Source organism: Solanum tuberosum, unplaced genomic scaffold (assembly GCF_000226075.1).
Source record: "Solanum tuberosum cultivar DM 1-3 516 R44 unplaced genomic scaffold, SolTub_3.0 scf00172, whole genome shotgun sequence".
Taxonomy (NCBI): domain Eukaryota; kingdom Viridiplantae; phylum Streptophyta; class Magnoliopsida; order Solanales; family Solanaceae; genus Solanum; species Solanum tuberosum.
The window spans coordinates 93,175-113,666 of record NW_006239095.1 but is presented as its reverse complement, the minus strand read 5'-3'; the positions used below and the strand labels follow the sequence as shown (position 1 = coordinate 113,666).

Below are 20,492 nucleotides of genomic sequence, written 5' to 3'. Positions count from 1 at the left end.
ATTCATAGATGGAACTAATAACGTACGTCAAGTTTAGAATTTAGAGATGAAATTAATAACTTGCGTCAAGTTCAGATTTCGGAGATGAAACTAATAACTTACGTCAAATTCAGAAATAAAATTAATAACTTGCATCAAACTCCGAGATATTTTCAATAATTCTCTTTAAATAAAATTATGTGTATGCTAACTAAGACTATAAATCCATTTAAAAAATTGAACCTAAATGACTTGTAATGACTATGATGATACATGTTGTGTTGCATCACATCGCATTACATATAGCATGTGAAAGTGTCTTATTTAGTCAGAAGAAAGTGGGGGCAATATTCTAGATGAAATTGCAATCACCAATATATATTTTTTTCTCACATAAAAATAATTGTACAAATTTGAGATCACTTAAATGTTAAAAAAAAATTGTCCCATGAAAGTGCCATATGATAGACATGATGTTTTTTTTTTCCTTAAACATTATTGAAGGTTTTATTATTATTTTTTAAAAAATATAACGCGTTACATATTCGGTATCTGAAGACGAAGTATATATTCATGGTATTTTAGACGATATGCAGAAGGAAAAGGTGAAATTATAGTAATTTTGATTTAGGTAAGATTTAGAGATAAGATGAGATGAAAAATGCCAAATGAAATGAAAAAAAATGTTGGAGATATGTAAAGATTGTTCTTCATGCTTTAATTAATTGATTTGCTATAAAGTCAGAAATGATTCATCTTTTCTCTTCTCCTTTTTTTTCAAAAGCATTTTTTATGGTTTAGATGGCTTTATAATACAAAATTATTCTGGAATCAAAATAGAATATAGTAGAATTCATCAATCTTTTTCATAGTTGTTCATTCAATCATAATAATAATTAACATATTTTTATCATCATGCGTAGTTTTTTATTAGAGATTAGTGGATTATTATGTCACAAAAGTTCCTTTTCATAATAAACTTTCTTTGAAGTTTGAATGAGAAGCTATAGATAATATAGATTAATATATACCCCATCCGCCCTTAACTTTTTACTAGTCCAGTATACTAAAAATATATTGTAATAAGATTTAGTTTTTCAAATAACTTCCTTATCGTCAAGTAAGTATTTTCCGACCTACTTAAATACTAATAGTCAAATTTGGATTTCCTTAGTAAATGAGCGACCTAATAAAAGATGCATGTACATATTGTTAATATTAGACGCGTAAAAAAGAACAAAGGGAGTGGAGTATAAATCATTAATTCACTACTAGAAAACAAAGAAATAGCAACAGATACAATTTTAGAGCAAAACTCTCATGCTGATATTGTTTAGTGATGAATTTTAAGAAAATTCAATTAGCTATGAACTTTTTAGCGACTGACTAGCTAGTTAGGAGTTACCGACACATTTCATATTTTGCAGTAGTGATTGTTGGTGCATGCATAAATAATCATAATATATATATATATATATATATATATATATGATAATATGAATATGAATATATATAGATTTTATTAGAGAAGAAAATCTTGAAGAGTTTGTCACTATATATCATCAACTTTAATCATAGATAATAGAAGTACTACAAAAAGTTTTTTTTGCAAAATAGTCTGAATACAAACTTACAAAATAATCACTTAACTTTATTACCATATATATATATATATATAGATATATATATGTGCGCGCGCTGCCCATCATGAAAATTGGGACAAGTTTTAATAGTAAACTCGTGAACCATTATTGTTTGAATATGTACCATATAGTATTTTTTGTCATTTTGTATGAGACAAGAAATATTGGACAAACTACTAGTACACACAAAAGTGATTTAATATGATCTAATATTTGTCAATAGTTTGGATTTTACGGACACAATAGGTAATTAATTAAAGATAAATAATGATTCAATAATAATCATAATTGTTTGTTAATTTGTTCACTCAATTTGTTTCCAATTAGCATAATTAGGAGTAAAAAATTAGGGAAAATTGGAAATACACATGGAAACTAGCTAGAAGACAAAAAACAAGAAGATTTTAGTTATACCAAGAAGTTTTCCGACAGAAAAAATAATGCATGTATTAGCTTTGTTTATTATAAATATCTTATTTGTTCATATTTTCAATTAATGCAATCATTAGTCATACATTCTATTTGGTATTTTATATAACCATTATATGACAAATCATGATGCCATTAGCAATTGAAGGTTTTGTAATGCATGCATTCATTAGCATGGTTAAAGAGACAATTTCCCCTCAAAACTTTTTTTACATTCTTTTCACGATATTTGTGGAGAGTATTTTTTGTAAATAATATTTTTTTTAATAGAAATTATGCAATGCATATGATTTTCAATACACCAGACCAAATAATGCATAAACAAATGTAAGCATAACTAATATTAGCATATCTAATCTCAGTATTACTAATACAATCAAACTTAATACTATCCTCCCCCCGTGTAAGTAGAAGAATCACAAATGAACATTGATAAACCAATGTAGTAGCTATGTTGGAACAAAAAACTAATGATAATATTTTTTTGAGATTCTAATAAGTTAAGTTAATGATATATATTATTATGCCTTTAAGTCACTTCTGAATTTTTCATTTACATGATGATTCATGATTGTATATTTGGTGAAACCACCAATTAATTGAAAACAAAGATATTATTAAGACATTAATATTCCTTAATTTTCTGCTAGCTATTAATTAACTTTTTCCTAAAGGTTAAGTGGGGAAAAAGAAAGAGAAAGAAGTGGTCATGAATTTCCTTTCTGCTTTGACTTTCTTCTCCAAACAAATGATGTTAAACACGACTATCTACTAATTTTTTTATTTTAATTTGTATCTTTCGTAACTTCGTATCTTATGTTGTGCCTTTGGTAAGTTAGAGTTGTGTTATATTCAGTGTAAATCATCATCTCTCTCCAATATTTCTTCGATCTATCTTTACCTCTCCTGAACTCATCTATAGTCAGCCTCGTTCATACCTTTACACTGGGACATCCAAACATCTCCTCTTTATATCTCTGAGGACATCTTAACCTCGCTTCTTGTATTTTGTCGTTCATAGTAGTCGTTCCCACCTTATTCTGAATACCTTCATTTCATATCCTATCTCTCCTCTTAATACGCCCACACATCCATTCACATCATCCTCTCATTTCCGCACCTTTCAACAATTCTTACAATACAATTGGTTTAACTACATTTCTATATTTTTAAAGTTTTGATATGACATCTTATGACATAATACTTTGAATGTGAACCTCTATTTCATCTACCCTATACCAATACGACGAGTGACATTCTTACCAATCTCTTTCTTTCCTTGGATATATTTTAACCCCTAAAATACTTGAAACTTTTTCTTCTTTAAATAATTGACGTATCAAACCTCACTTCCATATCTGCCTCATACATTACCAACTACAAAAACTAATTACACGTTAATTGCTTTTAGCTTTCTATAAGTCCACAAAACTTCCTACTAGCTTGATAAGACTATATACACTATTATATTTTAAATTCCTTTCTGAATTACCTCGAATAGAAAAAAAAATAAAAAATCAGCAGCAACATTGAAGTAATGTATTTATGGAAAATTATTAATAGCTCAACTTATTCATATCATATGTCTTTTTTTAATTTTCTTGCATGACATGATTGAATTTTTTTCCTTTTGTTTGTAAAGTTGACTTTTTCCCTTGATTGTCTTGATTACAAAGAAGGAAAAAAAGTATTTCCGTGATTAGTGCGGTGGAAATTAAATATAATTTATGTCAATAATTTATCGTATTCATGTCATGGGGTGTCATTCAATACGGCTTGTGAAATATCACAATAGATGAGAAAATATAAATTTATGTCATACAAAAAAGTTATTTGCGGTACAAAAATTAAATCCATTTTAATTTAATTTGTTTGACATGAACTTTTAGTCTGTCTTTAAAAGAATGATTTTTTCCATTTTAACAACTCTTTAATTTCAACTTTCTACGTTATATATATAAGACCACGAGATTAACGAATATTTTTATGTATTTGCATATGTTTAATTTAAGATCACAAAAATCAATTTCTTTTCTTTAAAAAAATTGTGTCAAGTTAAAATAGGTCATATAAATTAAAACGGATTGAGCAACTTTTTTTGGGGCCTTCATTACTAGTACAAAGCCCATTATAGTTGGGCCTCCATGGCAAAGTCCACAACCAAATAGAGTCAAAAGCAAAATAAATAAATAAATAATTATTATGATTTTTATACATACGAAAATACATATCTAAATACAAACAACCTCCAAAAAGTCATTAATTAATCATTAATTAGGTTTATCAAGAGGTTTATTGAATTTGTCTACAATGAAATCTGAACTATTATTATTACCAAGTGATACTATTTCTTTCCTAGAAATCAATGGTCTACATCCCTTGCGACAAGCACCCTCGCAATCGTGTGAGGTGGCGTTGTCTAAATTCATGCAGATTCGCATGCAATCTCTAACACATATTACGATGTCATCATTTAAACCTGACGGCGCCGTTGATGAACTGTTATTTTCATCTGGTGACAATGCTATTGATGAATCATTATTATTTGTTGGAGACGTCAATGATGAATCATTATTTACTGTTCTAGACATCATTGATAAATTATTGATTTTTGTTATAGGTGCGATTGATGAATCATTATTTTTTGTTGAAGAAGCCATTGATGAATTATTGGTTTCTGTTGTAGATAAGATTGATGAATCATTATTTTCTGATGTCACGAACGACAATGTTGATGTATACGCCACCGCATATAACATTTGGATCCCTAATAAGTACCTAAAGTATCCCATTGATCTTACTTTTTTTTTTGTGAGTGAAACCTTGAAAATTTGTCATGTAAACTTTAATTTGGGGTGTTAATTTTTTTTGTTGTTGTTTGTTTTTGGTTAATTTGTTTCTAATTGTGTGATAACATGTTGATTTGGATATTGTTAAATGGGAGAAGTGGAGAGCGAAGTGAGGAGGTTTGGACAATTGCCATTGCCTTGACTTTAATTAATTAAATATATACAAGGCTAGTAATTTCTTTCTAATTAATTATATATTTTCTTATTTTTAAAAACCAAAATTTAAAATACTCTCAATTTTTCTTTTATCAAATGAAAAAAAGAAGCTATATTGAGTTTTTAAAACAATTTGGAAGTGAAGTATTTTAGAGTTGAGAATTTGAGAACAAAAAAATGGCAAAGTGCACTTGTTTGATCAAACATTTTCATTTAGAGTTAGTTTATGCATTTTAATCACTTTTATAATTGTCAAATAATCGAAAATTCTTTTCTTAATAAGCAATAAGAGGGGAAAAAGATTTATAAAATGAATCATGAGGACAATTAAACAAATTTCGATACCTATTATGATGGTAAAAAAAGTAGTAGATTTTAGAACAATTAACCTCATCATTCATCAACTTTTATTAAAAATATATCTTGAAAAAATTTAAAGGAATATTTTTTTAGAGGTCAATTTTAACATTAAAAACTAGAGTTTGGGTTTAGTTTTAACCAAATATTTCGAGAAATAGTTTGAGATAAAGTAGTACTATATATATATATATATTTTCTATTTTATGTAGTTGAAATCAAAATATAGTTTGCCTCCTTCTTTGTTGATCTTATTAATTTTTGTTTAACTCTAAAATGTTTTAGGTTTTTATTAGCTAAAATAAAATGGAAAGGCTACCCAATTATACAAATATTTACCATAAATAATAATCCACCCTATAGCTTGAAATAATTACATATTGTCTCACTAATTAATAATTTCGTACTAGATATTAAGTCAGATACACTACTCTTTCAGATTTCATGTCAGATACATGTATCTTTGATACCAAATAGAGAGATACATTCTCAATATACATATACAGAGATAAAAAGGCGAGCGAGAGAGGAGATAGAGGTGCGCGAGAGAGTTAGTGCATTCCAGATATATGCGGATCATACTAGATAAATATATTTGAGATACTAGATACATTTTAAAATAGAGATATACGCAAGTGAGTAAGAGAGTTAGTGTGTCCGAGATACATACAAACAAGTTTGGACACAATAGATGTGGAACAAATTACTATTTGAGATACGTCTATCTAAGTATGACAGATACATATATCTGACAAAGTAAATATGGTATGGTAATTTTAAAAAGAAAACTCACAAAAATTTCACTAGTTTATGAACTAATTACTTATATACACTTTACTTTGCAATATTATGAATCTTACAAGATTTTGGTGTTTTAGATACATGTATCTCAAAATACATGAGTCAAAGTTAGGTGTAATTTGTTTCAGTTACACTGTATCCAAGTAGATACATATGTATCTGGGATACATAGAAAATCTCGCTCGCATCCCTCCGGTCTCGCTCGCCACTCTCCTATGTATTTAGTATCCCAAATACATGCGAATCAGACAAGATACATACAAATACATATATCTAGTATCTATATAACATGATTCACATGTATCTGAGATACATGACTATCTCCCTTCTCATCTCCCTCCCTCCCTCCCATCTCGTTCACCTTTCTCCCTATTTTAGTATATATAATAGTAAAAATATATGTATCTAGGTGTATCTTTCTCAATACATGATAATTTTTATTTAATTAGTGGTAAGATGCATAATTATTTGAAAATATAAGTAGAATATATATATCTAAAATATAAAATAATTTTCGAATTTTATAAACCAAACTATAGACACATAATTAAAGCCTAAATAGTGAAATTGGATGAAAAATTTGGGTAGAAGTTATAGTGTAGATAGTGTTTGTTTTGGGGAAAGAGAGAAAGAATGGAAGCTCTGCAGCCATTGAAGCAACTTATCCACTTTACTTCTCTCAGATTTAGACCTTCTTCTTCTTCTTCTTCTTTCTTCATTGTTCGTTGCTGTTCTTCCACTACAACTGAAGTCACCGGTAGAGCCGCCGCCGGCGGTGGCCGCAACCGTAGGTCCTCTTCCGGCACCTCTACTTCCACTTCTGATAAAGAAGCTATTCGTGCCATTCGTATCAAGAAGGTAACTTTACTTGATTAGTTTACTTGTGAAAGATATTGGTTTCTTGAAAAAATTATGATTGTGAATATTTGGGTATGAAATCAATTGAAATTTAGTTGAATTGGGTGTAGTTAGTGTAAAGATTGAGTTTTTATGCAATGGTCATTGTTAAAACTCATACCCTTTTGTTAGAACAACAAGGTGCAGTAGAAAATACTGGAATTTAGCTGAATATGGGAGTAGTTAGTGTAAAGATTGCATCGTTATACAATGGTGAATGGTGAAGTTCATACCCTTTTGTCAGAACAAATAGGTGCAGTAGAAACAACTGGAATTTAGTTGAATATGTGAGTAGTTAGTGTAAAGATTGCATCTTTATACAATGCTCAGTGTTAAAGGTCATACCCTTTTGTTAGATCAAAAAGGTGCAGTAGAAATTACTGGAATTTAGTTGAATATGGGAGTAATGAGTGTGAAATTGTATCTTTATGACAATGGCCTTTTTAGTAGTTATGGAGATTATTCATGGGAGTGCTTCCTGAGATTAGTGGCGTGATTACAATCAAATATTTGGTAATCAATCAACTTGGAGGCTTTGTTACCAGGGGTGGAGCTAGGTTGGGAACCCCCTCCGATGAAAAAAGTACACTGTTTATACATGGTTAAAGTTATTATATATATATATATATATAGCAGATGTCATATGTTGAATCCCCTTTGACTTCTTCATGTGTTCACTTTTCATATTTTGAACCCTTTAGTGAAAGTCCGTCTCCTGCACTGTTTGTTACCAATATGTTGGGGTAGGCGTTATAATCCTCTGTAACCATTCTACTCTATTTGGGGGATAAAAAATGTTTTGTAACAGGGGTCAATAAATTTTATTTACAATTTTTTTTGACATAACGATCACTGTCAGTGTCATATGGATCAGCGAATATTGATCTCCCTTTATAGTTAACTTAATATTGCTTTCACTTTAGGATCATATCATTATTGTGGTTTGCTCACATCATTTTGAGGTGATAACTTAATTTAGATACAGTACAGGTGTGGAAACTTCTCCAATCTTGTTAACTTGTGGTTCATTGGGACCTTCCATTACCTTAAGAATTCAAATCAGTAGTTATACATAATACTAGTGCATACTATAATTATTCGTATTCACTTATAATTCTTCTTTTGCTTTAAAATTTATGCTGACAAGGCAGATTCCTTTTATGTTTCCTGAAACTGCATTTACAGTGTGGTCCTAACTCCCATGCATTGCTTAAGAATCGGTGACATTTTCCATAGTTAGGCTTACATGGCTCATGCCATAGTCTGTTAAAGAAGTTTTCTGGTGCTGGTCAGTTAGGAGCATGACGAAGAGCACAGAGGGTCTATCATCCCACTATGCATCTTTTCTTTTGAGTTATTTGGAGTGAACAGAATCAAAGGTATTTTGAAGGAAAGGAAGAATCAGTATAGAAGTAAATATAAAACTTTTTCTTTTTTGGCTTTTTGGTGTGAAATGCTAAATGCATAAGAACTAGATGTTGATGGTATTTCCTCAGCAACCTGCATTTACAAAAGACCCTGAAGTTTGCTGTACATATCAGCACCTACTTGGTGCAGTTTACGTTTATAAAGTTGTTTGATTTATCAAGAAAAAAAATCATAAGAAATGCTTCTTGACGTAGTTGGGACCATTTAAATATTGGAATTCACAAGTAAAACACCCTCTTTCAACTAACTACTCTCTTCATCCAATTTGACAGTGTTTGATTGGGTACGAAGTTCAAGTTTTATATATTATAGTAATGGTCTGTGTTAGAGTGGCTTTGAGTCTCACATTGTCTGGGGAATAGACGGGTGGTTTGCTTGTGTGGACTTGATAATCCTCCCCTCAAGAGCTGGCTTTTGGGGTTGAGTTAAATTCAAGTGCCATATCTTCACGTGGTATCATAGACAAGTTCATCCCTGTTTGGGTTTCCGGTCCACTCTCCAATTGGTCTTGGGCTTGAAGGGGGTGTTAGAGTGAGTTAGAGTCGCACATTGGTTGGGGAATGGATTGGTCGTCTGCTTGTACAAGCACTGGGGCCTTCCTCCCCTCAAGAGCTAGCTTTTGGAATTGAGTTAGACCCAAGTGCCATATTTCCAGTTTGATGAAATTGAATTTTTGAAAGTTGTATAGGAACAGAATGGTTTCAAACATTTTGTGACGTCCTAAAAGGAAATATTTGATTTATAAATTGAGTGAAGCTAAGACTTTGCTATAGAGTTTGCATCTGTAACTATTCTTTTATTGGGGTAAAGGGTGTGTTGTGAACCTATTGAGAATTTCTGGGAATGAATCTTGATTTTATTAAGAACATGTGTTCTAGTTTCTCAGGATAAAAACCGACCTCAATGCTTTGTGGATGTCTAAACATCAGTCTTTATGAATCTTGACTTTATCATGGGTACATATGCTAGTTTCTTCTTGACATTGGACATCAAGATGCATGGTGTATCTAAGCGTGTGTAGATTTAACTATGACTTATGGGAACATGATTGTAAAATGTAGCTTACTATTGTTCCCTAGCATGTGAAGGCAAGCACCTTGAGTAATGCAATTTATCTTTGAAGTTTCACCGAAGGATTAATAAGGATTCAAAAAGATTTTGTAGTAATCTTCCCCACTAATGGCAGTTTTGTACCAGCATAAGACATTTGATCTTTACATTTTCCTTGTTCTACTGGATCTATGCCATGTCCAATGTAATTTTTCAATTTCATCTTCAGAGCATAAGTGTTCTGCTTGCTCACAGGTGGAAGAATTGAGAAGCAATGGCTTGGAACCCTATGCTTACAAGTGGGATCGAACTCACAGTGCCAGTCAACTGCAAGAAATTTATAAGAATCTGGGAAATGGTGAAGAATCAAAGAGCGAAAATGATTATGTTTCTATATCAGGAAGAATAGTGGCTCGCAGAGCTTTTGGAAAGCTTGCTTTTTTAACTTTGAGAGATGATTCTGGCATGATTCAGGTTTTTATATTTGCCATAATCTACTTACTGTTTTTTGCTTTGGGTGTTTTATTCGGAGACAACTTCTCCACCTCCATGAGGTAGGGGTAAGGTTTGCATACATTCTACCCTCCCAGATCCCCACCTTGTGGGCTTACATTGTGTATGTTGTTGTGTTTTACATTGCTCGCTGTCTGTTAGCTGCAATAGCTGTAGTGCTGCTTTACTATAAAATACAGTTTTTGAGACATCTAGTTAAATATGTTTGATGATACTGGCAATTTTTTACTAGAGAGGCTCTATCTAGGACTGGATATAGATAGTGCCTATCCTCTATTTGCTATGCGAAGTTTCAACTGCATATTCCTTTTAATCTGTACTTCACATTTCATGTGTTTTTTATCTAGCTCTAAGTAATTATGTATGGAAGTAACTGGGATTGCAATTTCTTGAACTTTTAGGTTCAGTTGACAATTTAGTGATTTAAAAGTTAGGATCCTCTCTGAGATGTATCCCTAGAACCTGTTATAATAGATTTTCTTGTGCTTCTGGATAAGCAACCTTTTATCTTTTACCTTTTAATTTAGCAATTTTTGAATAGACAAATGTTGCACTCTATTGAAATAAGTTATTGTTGGTTTTAGCTTTATTGTGAGAAGGAAAGGCTTCTAGGTGATCAGTTTGACCAATTGAAGACTCTTGTTGATATTGGTGATATATTGGGTGCAAATGGTTCAATCAAGCGCACAGAGAAAGGTAAGTTTGTGTCTGTACCCATCCTAGTTCTACTTTGACATCCATTCTTATTTCTTTTTTGCATAAGTTCACTTACATCTGTATTCAACAGTTTGGATCATTGAACGTGGAAGTAATTTAAACCTATCACAGATTAGTTCATAAAGACATTTGTGCATTTTTTTGCCTTTGGTAGTCTTGTGAAGTATTTGAATCCTCTTCCTCCTCTTCCTGTTCGTCTTATTGTCAGTTTGGGTCTATCTGCTGAAAGTTTTAAGGTCCTAACTTGAGCTTGCAACCCAGTTAAAAATATGTTGCTTTCTTGTTGACATGCTGAAGACATGTGGAGGACACATCAAGGGTATATCTGTAGCAAGAAATTGAATTATATACTATCTTCTTTGCTGTCCCTATGGTTGCAATCAAGAAAGGATTTTTCTTTAATTTTCTGTCTTCTTTCTTCTTTTGATCATATCGTTGCTTGGGTGAAGAAAAAACACAGATCAAATTGAATAAACATGAGCTTTTAGACAAAAGAGAACTACAAGAACAATAAAATCCCTGCTGCATAGAAAATCACTTAGTAGGCTGCTTACAACCTTAGAGGTTAACATATATGAGAGATCTATGAGATCAAGTGTTGCCCTACATCAAAGAACATGCCAAATTTAGGTCCCTTAGGAATAAACACGACTTCTTTGCAGATATTACATACGTATTTTGGTATGCTCAGTCCAATTTGTTTATGCATTTCAACTTGACATTGTATTAAGAGGAGTTGAAAATAGGGTCATATTTGATTTTTGTGTTCTAAAAGAACAAAATAGAAGATGAAGTTGTGTCTGGATTCTGGAAGAGTAATGTGGATGCAATCAGATTTTTTCTCTCTGGTATTAAACGTATCAAATTCCTTCTTTTAAGTTTAAGGGATGTTGAGTAATTTTCGGGAAAACACAGAGTTGAAGGTATGACAAACATTTTTAACAGAGGTAGTATATTTTAGTCCACGTGTATGGTTTGCTAGACACTTGTTACTCACTCATCAATGTCATCCTATCTTCTAGTTCTTCGATTTTCACTTTTAAGGAAGCAGATGATATATACATGAGCATTCAGATAGTTGTGGTATCCTATACATGCCTAAGATGGAAATCTCTGGTTGGCATAGCATGCTTTTAAAATTCACTTCCTTTTAGTCACTAGCATCAATTCAGTCTTCAGGTTCTGTATATGCTTGCAATTTAAGTTTGATTTGGTTTATAATTCCAAACTCCTGAAACAGAAGTGCATGATTTTGAGTAGGTTTTTGCAAAGACGTGAATCATATTCTTTTGAACCTTGTTTCTTTTGTTTGTGTTATTGTTTGAGCTGTTGTCTTGAAGCCCTTTTCATTGAAGTATTTCTTCTTGTTTTCTTTTCAGGGGAGCTATCTGTATGCGTGAACTCATTCTCAATTCTCACTAAGTCATTGCTTCCATTGCCGGACAAATATCATGGCTTAACAGATATAGACAAGCGCTATCGACAGCGGTGAGTTTTATTTCTTGCGCAAGTTTATTGTTGAAGCTTCTAGTTGCATGGTTCTGACTCATTGTTCGAGGGGTGGCTGCACAACTATCTTAGGAATTCTCTAGAATGGGTCATTTCACAATTAAATTTTTATCTTCTCAGTTTGAATACATAATTTGACTGTCACATTTTTTGTACCTCCTTGGTACTATTTATAAAATTTACTTTATAAAAAGTTCCATCCAGCCCCCAAGGCCTAGCTCAAGTGGCAAAAGGTGGAGGATTTGTGGCTTAGGTCGCAGGTCCAATCCCCGCACCATGCAAAGCGAAGCCCGGTATTTAAGTGGAGAAGGGTAGAGGGGCGGGCTCATTATCCACCAAGTTTAGAAGGCTATGATTGGTCCAAAAGGCGGGTCACAAACGGATTTCTCGGTTATCAAAAAAAAAAAAAAAAGGTTCCATCCAGAATAATTTTAGATATTTGGGTCAATTCATAGAATGATAGATGGTACATAAGCAACTCTTATAAGTTGCTCTACCGGGGTTGTCTGCATATGTGACTGGTGCCCCTGCCTCGTATTCTTGCTATGCAGTTTTGCTTGTATAGCACACAATTCGAAACACAATGAATAATGGGACTACCCCTCTATTCAAAGGCTAGTATCGCTAGAACAAAGCCCCGGGGGCTCTGCTTCTTCCTTCCACATACATAACTTGATTGTTTAAAGTAGCTAAAGCAAAGAAAAATATGCGATCTGCCTTAGATTTGGGCATTTGGCATATATCTACAACTATTTTTGAATGCTGGGTTTCTGCAGAGGATATATTCTATTACAAACGTTTCTCTGATTTTCTTCTCGTGATGCATACAAGGAGGAAACCAGTCAAATGGCTTATTTTCTTTACTGTTGCATGAAAAATTTGTTGAGGCTTGTGCTAATAATTAATAAAGCATGGAACAAATTGTGATAACTGGTATTCCAAAATCAGGGTGAATTCACTCTCCTTGCTGTTTATGATAGGTATGTAGACATGATTGCAAATCCTGAGGTTGCTGATACCTTTCGCAAGAGGGCAAAGGTAGGTTAGCTATTTGTTCATTTATTTATTTTCCGACTGTTATGTCAAAAGTACAATACCATCTTTCTCTTATCATCATTTGGTTACCTCTTGAATTGTAAGCCTTTCAGTAAATTACTTTTGCTCAGCAGTATGGTATTTACCGAGTTAATAGTTTGTGATCGTGGCCTACAAATTTTCTTCTATTTTTTCCTTCCAAACTAAAATGACAGGAGACTTTGTCAGTTTTGAGATTTGGGAGCATATAGTTTTCTGTTATCACTTTGGTCTCGAACTGTCTGTTGGTTAACATCCTCCACTTCCTTTTTGTTGTAGGTTCTCCTCTTTTGGTATACTACTTGTATATGGGGTTTCCCCCTTTTTTATTAATAAAATTATTTACCTGATAAAAGAAAAATCCTCCACTTCCTATCTCATCTCATTATTTCTTAACAATTTCTTATTAGATTAGAATGTATTTTTGTTATTATGGGTAACATTACAAGCTGGATTTTTAAATATTTATTTCCAAACATGCATTTTGTTGTACTTGATAATTTTAGAAATGCATGTAGCAAATCACATAGTAGATGATATCTACTTATGAAAGAATGATAGTGATTAGTACTTTTTCTTCATCAATGAATGAGGTTCTTTTTCTTCGTCTCTTCTTTTGGTTTTATAAAGTCTCTCCTTTGTTGAAGATCCATGTCTGATTTACTTTATTGGGTTTCTAGTTCAATCTATCCCACCCAGATCATGAGCTATAAATAGCTCAATTCAAGCCCTAAAATTTAAAGTTACTTTTCAGCGCATTATTTTAGCTTGCATGTGATATTTATATATATTTTGTAACGAAGTTGTCCTCTATCAAATAAAGCACTTATAACCACATTGAACTAGTAAAAAACACAATCTACAAGATTCTACTTGGAATTTTCTAGTATAAAGGGAAAATGCTCTCAGTTGTTCGTATTGCTTTGGGCATTTGTTTCTTTGAATCTTCCCAATGTAATTTGCAATAGTCTCGTAATGAAGTTAACCTCAGAAATAGCCTTTTCATGATTAGTCTTATATTGTTTTGTTTTCCTTGAACTACCTAAGGTGGAGACTTGTAGTAAAACTAATACTGCTACTTGCTCTAGAAGTTCTGCTGCAATAGGCAGTAATGGACGTTGTAAATGCATAATATTTCTTCTTTTCCTATGAACAATGTGCACTATATTCCATGCTGATTTAATCCTTCCTTCAGTAGATTATATCAGAAATACGTCAGTCAGTGGAATCATTTGGCTTTCTGGAAGTTGAAACACCTATTCTTCAGGTTTGTGAGTTTCCTTTTGGTTGTACGGGTAAATGTTATCTCCTATTTAGTTGTGATCTATTTTCCATGTTAGTGTTTTTCGATAAAGCTTGTGAGCTACTCTTCCATGCAAGAGTATAATATGCTTTCGCGTTTCGGTGTCAAAGCATTTGCTTTTGTAAACTTCAAGTGCTGAATGCAGCAGAACGGTTGCTCCTCTTGTTCAAGGAAAGTAGGTTTTTAAACTGGTATTGGTTGTTACAAGAAAGAGGTACTGACAGGTTTCAATCCCCACAAATATCCTTGAATGGAAGGAGTTAGATGAGTCCGACATTAATCTCTTCTGTTTTCAATAAAATATTTGTAGAATTAATATATTGGAAAGAACTCTCATATACATGTGGCATGCACGCAAAAAGATAAGAGAATCTAAACAAAAATGTGATTCTGTGTAGCACCTGGTCATATGTACTAACTGAAATCTTATAGGTGCACCAAAAATTTATAGAAAGCAAATCCCCTAGTTTGTAAAGAAGAGTTTTCCATCCCTTCGAATGCCCTCCTATTTCTTATCCATATTGTCCACATAAGAATTAGAGGAACTACGTGCTACGCTTCACTTCTCCTACTCAAACCTGAGCGAATTAGCAAATTTCTTCCAGTGGTACACTCGGTCCATTCTGTACCAAATAAATTCAATGCGTGCCCCATAGCTAGTATGTTACCTGACACTGAACAGTGAATGATCAACATCTTCTCCGAATCTCTTGTACATATAACATCAATTTGTGTATATTATACTTCTTTCTCTCAAGTTCTCAGCTTTAAGGATGAACCTTGGTGCTGCCAGCCAAACTTGTAGCTTTAGGGACCCATGCTGAAGAGTATGGGAAAGTTGTATCCTCTGATCTCTTCCTTAATAGTGGGTCATGAGAATGACTCATGATCGTATGTTGAGTGTATTAATGTTCTAGGTATCTTAATCAACAGAGGTCAATCTAAGATTTGATCTTTAAGGGTTCAATTTTGAATTTTATTTTGATTTGTTGGGTGCAAAATTTATTATTTATACTTGTACAATGTTTGAGCTAAAGCTATTGGATTTGAATGAACCCGTATCTTCTTCCATATATTCGCCCCTGCTGACCAATTAAGGGTGAGTATATAAAGGAAATATAGAAAAATTAAAAGAAGACTTGATATATGCATACAAAAAACTGTGATCGTGACTTCATCCTATCTATATGTTTTTCCCTCACCTTTTGAGGATTTGCATTTTGTTGTTTCTAAGAAGCACATTTTTGCTATTGTGTTTAATCAGTTTCATTTACTAGGGAGCAGCTGGTGGTGCAGAAGCTAGGCCGTTTATTACATTTCATAATTCTCTTGGAAGGGATCTTTATTTGAGAATTGCAACAGAGCTTCATTTGAAGAGAATGCTGGTGAGCTTTTCCTGTAGTTAACGTTATATTTCTTTTCCAAGAAATTATTTACATGAGACTGCTTTTAACTATTTAGTTCTTCATGGAGATAAAATGTAAAAGACTGAATAGCTGCTGGAACCATGTTTAGTCCTGTGCGTTTGTGCATATAGGACCAAAAAAGGGGAAGGATAACCCCTACTTTCTGTTGTACTTTCTCTCACTATTATTAGAAGAGTGGTGCTTCTTCTGCTTCTTTGTAACAGTCCATCATATTTCTTGTGTAACTGTAGGTTGGGGGATTCGAAAAAGTTTATGAAATTGGCCGTATATTCCGCAATGAAGGCATTTCAACTCGTCATAATCCTGAATTCACCACCATTGAGGTAATAGCTCTTTGTCAAAGGACTTCTCATTATTTAGTTTATTAGGCTTCGAAGCGAATTTACAAATCCATTTGGAGAGCATTTAGCCAAATAACTTCCTGTAAAATGATCAATAATCATTTTAAATTGATTTTAGATGTATGAAGCATACTCTGACTATGAAAGCATGATGAATATGGCAGAAGAGATTGTGACACGATGTGCCCTTGCAGTTAATGGGAAACTTAAAATTGATTACCAGGTAAGTACCCTTTCCTCTGGATAATGTTCGTCAATAGTGTTTGTAATTGGTGATCATTCTTTGCATTTTCATGTATCTTCCCTGTCAAACATGATACTAGTCACTTACAGGAATACGTGTGGCGACCATTCTTATATTGAAGGCATAATACTGAGAATTGATTGAACTTGTGAGCTTCTGGCTTTGATTGTTCTTTTAAGTTCCCTTAGAAGCCAACCTAGTTCTTTCTTTATCTGGCTACAAGAATGGACCATGAGCGATAAGAGGAATCATGTGAACTTCATCTTTCTCAATGGCATTATGTGATTTTGTTTGGCTTCTTTTCAATTTCCATTTATAGGGAGCTTCCTTAGGTGCTAGCATCTTCTGTATTCAACCATCTTGTTTCTCGTGACCAAATATTCTCTCATCATAACAAAATAATTTTGAATGGCTGAACAATGTTGTCCCAAAAATGTCCAGCTAAACATTTTTAGTTACTATTCGGATACCTGACCTGTTTCCTTGAGTTGGTGCAGACCATCTCGTCTTATTTTATCTTTTCCAGAGATCCTAGCTCATGCCTTTTCATGTGCTGCATATGTTTTCTTGGAGAATGTGCAAAATGTTTCAGCACTGATTTTGAAACATGGTCAGATTTTACACATAATGAGTTGAACTAACTTTTCAGTGAATTATGAGTTTTATGGTTGATAGGTTTTTGGTCCCACTTTTGGTATTTCATTTTCTTTCTTCTCTCACCTTAACTTTAATTGAAGGAATCAAACTTGATGTTTTCTTGCAGGGTGTGGAGATCTGCTTGGAAAGACCTTGGAGGAGGGAAACAATGCATAATCTTGTCAAAGAAGCTACAGGGATTGATTTTAAAAACTTCGGCGACGATCTTAAAGCTGCTAAAGAACATACTCGTAAAGCAATTGATATTCTTGGTGATGATCTGGATAAGAGTTCAATTGAAGCATGCTCTTCTGTTGGCCATTTGCTTAATGAGGTTGAATAGTGTTCTATATTCCCTTCTGCAGATACATAGAACTAGCAGCTTTTAACCACATGCCAACGTATCTTATTGGTTAAGATGGTTCTTTTATGTTAACTGCTTTGTGTTATAACCATTTTCAGGTCTTTGAGATGGTAGTAGAACCAAAGCTTCTACAACCGACTTTTGTCTTGGACTATCCTATTGAAATATCTCCACTGGCCAAACCACATAGAAGGTGCTTAATCTTCAACTGAATTCTCAAACAAGCAGTAAACTAGAAGACTTTCTTTTAGTTCTCTTTTGAATGTTGAAACAAGACTAATTGCATATGTCCGCTTCAGATTTATTTTGTTGAACATTAAGGATCTTTCTAAGGTAACATGTGTTCGCTAGTTGATAAATTTTCGAACAAGACTGAAAACCAAAAGACGTAGCTACTCTTTTTGTCTCAAATTATTGTCTAGTTCCTTCTTTGGTCAGTTCCAAAATGGCGATCTGGTCACAGGTTTGCGATGTGGAAACAACCTCTTTGCAGAAATGCAAGGGGAATGACGCGTAGGATTTGCACCTCTCTGCCCTTAAATCCACACTACCTTTTCTCTTGGCATCTTTGTGGTTTAGAAAGAACATTTACATGAGGTAAACCACATTTCATCTGAAATAGTAGATGAAAAGTTTGTTTCGAACCACCTTCGTTTCTCGAGTTATTGCTGCATTTTCATTTGGTTTAAATGACTAGTCCCTGGCTGCTTTGAGTGAATATCAGTGTTTAATCACTTTCTTTACTCCATGAAAGTTCTAACGCTATGATCACCTTCTGAATTATCACTCGCTCTTGTACTTCTGTAACAAGTAAAAGTTACTTGCTTTGCTCTCTGAGATGTTTCCAGATATTTGAGTTTTGGTGTTGAAATCTCCAATACATCAAGAATAGGCAGAATAAATTTTTTGAGGTCATGTCTTGTAGTCTTGTGATTTACCTGATAAAAAAGTTAATACACATTTACTGTATAAAAGTAGACTGCTTTAGTAGTTTTTACTTCTATTATGCCCATCAACTATCTTGTTACGTGATATTTGTTTTTCGCAGACATTCAGGCTTGACTGAGAGATTCGAGCTATTCATTTGTGGCCGTGAGATGGCAAATGCCTTCTCAGAATTAACTGATCCTCTGGACCAGGTATTCTGATGTTGAAATCTTGAAACTGTGTACCATCCGTATGTTTATTTTGCTGTTCTGTCGCCATTGAGGAATTCTGATATTGCCTAATCTAGTGAATGGCTTGTGAAATAATAACGTACACCATATCCAAGGGAAAAAAGAAATACAAAAAAGCAAAAGAATCTCTTGCCACCATAGTATCAAAATGATGGACTGCTAATTTCTATAAGAGTAGAAAGAAGTGGTTATGTCCTTAAAGCTAAAAATATGCATTAGTTCTTTCCAGTCTCTTTAAAGATAGTTCAAAGATGGGTCAGTAGAATATCACGAAAGAGCTTATGGTCTTATACACCCATAGGACAGGGAATCCACTCTATCCCAGACACGGTGCTCTGAAAGAAATTCCAGCTGTTCTAAGCGTATGGTTTTGCAGAGTAGATATGTTGTTAATAGTATATCAACCTCCTACGCCTGTTTGCATTATCTTCAATACAGACACACACTCTATATATGAGGTCCAGCAGAACTCGATGAAATGGTTGCAGGATCCGGCAGGACCAACACTCTTTATGAATTAGAAGTTTTATGCACGATATAATTAGTGACTTCTTTGTTAGTCTGGGTGCTATATATGCAGAACAAAAATTAATTGTCGCGTTTAAACTTGCTGCAGAGGAGACGCTTGGAAGAGCAAGTGAGGCAACATAATGAGAAAAAAACCGCATCAGGTTTAAATAAGGCTGGTGCCAAGGAACAAGAGAACAAAGATGATGATGATGACTCGTATGAAGTAACTCTTGACGAAGATTTCCTCACAGCTTTGGAATACGGAATGCCTCCAGCTTCTGGAATGGTATGTTGATTCAATGGCGATTTGTTATTCTTTCTCAAGTGCATACTTTTGCGAAACCAATGAAACTTGACGATTCACAAGAAGTAGATTCTGACCATTACACCATGTTGTCATATTCATTTTTCAGGGACTTGGCATCGACAGGCTAGTAATGCTATTGACAGACTCACCTAGCATCCGCGATGTTATTGCTTTCCCAGTCCTCAAGATTCAACAATAACACTTAATGAAGAGTTGCTAATTACACACAATTTCGCCAATTTTGTGCCAGGATTGTCGTCTTTATTACCTGAGAAAGTCGAGTTTGAGCAAAAAATTCAATAATAGATCTTTTTTTTTCGCGAAATATATACTAGTGTTGTTCACATCATTTTTGTGATTCTTGCAGTTCTAATAACTGGACATTGTCAATTGTAACTTGATAAATGTTGAACACAATACACTTGTTGGTTTTATTTATTTAGCTTGATAGATTCTTGTAAAAGATACATCATATCTAATGGAAGAAAAAACTATAGTCAATGCTATTCGTTGATTCCTTTTATATTGTGAGTTTTGAGTGTGCTTGCTTGCACCTTTAAGAAAATAATAATGGTCAAAAACACATTCGAACTATTACTTTTTCGTGAGTTTCGTACCCCAATTATCAGCAGGTCTCTTTTCCTACATGTTCCCATTAACATCTTAAAACACACCTTGAAGTTGACTAGGTCAATTATCTTGCGCCATCTATTCAACTAGGTGTGTTTCAATGTATAGATATACTGATAGTTTAAATAGAAGAAAGGAACAACTGATAGT

The 20,492-nt window shown here is 33.3% G+C and overlaps 2 protein-coding genes across 2 annotated transcripts; one reads left to right on the top strand and one right to left on the bottom strand.

Moving 5' to 3' along the window:
* Positions 1 to 4,321: 4,321 nt before the first annotated feature.
* On the bottom strand, positions 4,322 to 4,843 carry LOC102598859 (uncharacterized). The gene has a single exon (XM_006354156.1). It carries the CDS (start codon positions 4,841 to 4,843, stop codon positions 4,322 to 4,324), a length of 522 nt encoding a protein of 173 aa, XP_006354218.1.
* A 1,941-nt stretch (positions 4,844 to 6,784) lies between these two features.
* Positions 6,785 to 20,221, top strand: LOC102590674 (lysine--tRNA ligase, chloroplastic/mitochondrial). Its single transcript, XM_006354057.2, has 14 exons — positions 6,785 to 7,072; positions 9,845 to 10,063; positions 10,687 to 10,798; positions 12,199 to 12,307; positions 13,309 to 13,366; positions 14,601 to 14,669; positions 15,983 to 16,090; positions 16,363 to 16,455; positions 16,592 to 16,696; positions 17,481 to 17,687; positions 17,816 to 17,910; positions 18,766 to 18,856; positions 19,512 to 19,691; positions 19,819 to 20,221. The coding sequence occupies exons 1-14, from the start codon at positions 6,848 to 6,850 to the stop codon at positions 19,909 to 19,911; spliced, it is 1,764 nt and encodes a 587-aa protein (XP_006354119.1). The 5' UTR covers positions 6,785 to 6,847; the 3' UTR covers positions 19,912 to 20,221.
* The last annotated feature ends 271 nt before the right edge of the window (positions 20,222 to 20,492 follow it).

What these genes read in the sequence shown, in the direction of transcription:
- LOC102598859 (XM_006354156.1), bottom strand. Translation starts at nt 4,843, where the DNA reads ATGGGATACTTTAGGTACTTATTAGGGATCCAAATGTTATATGCGGTG.
- LOC102590674 (XM_006354057.2), top strand. Translation starts at nt 6,848, where the DNA reads ATGGAAGCTCTGCAGCCATTGAAGCAACTTATCCACTTTACTTCTCTC. An exon ending in CTGAATTCACCACCATTGAG is followed by an intron (nt 16,456 to 16,591) that starts GTAATAGCTCTT and finishes AATTGATTTTAG; the next exon opens with ATGTATGAAGCATACTCTGA. An exon ending in TTGGCCATTTGCTTAATGAG is followed by an intron (nt 17,688 to 17,815) that starts GTTGAATAGTGT and finishes AACCATTTTCAG; the next exon opens with GTCTTTGAGATGGTAGTAGA.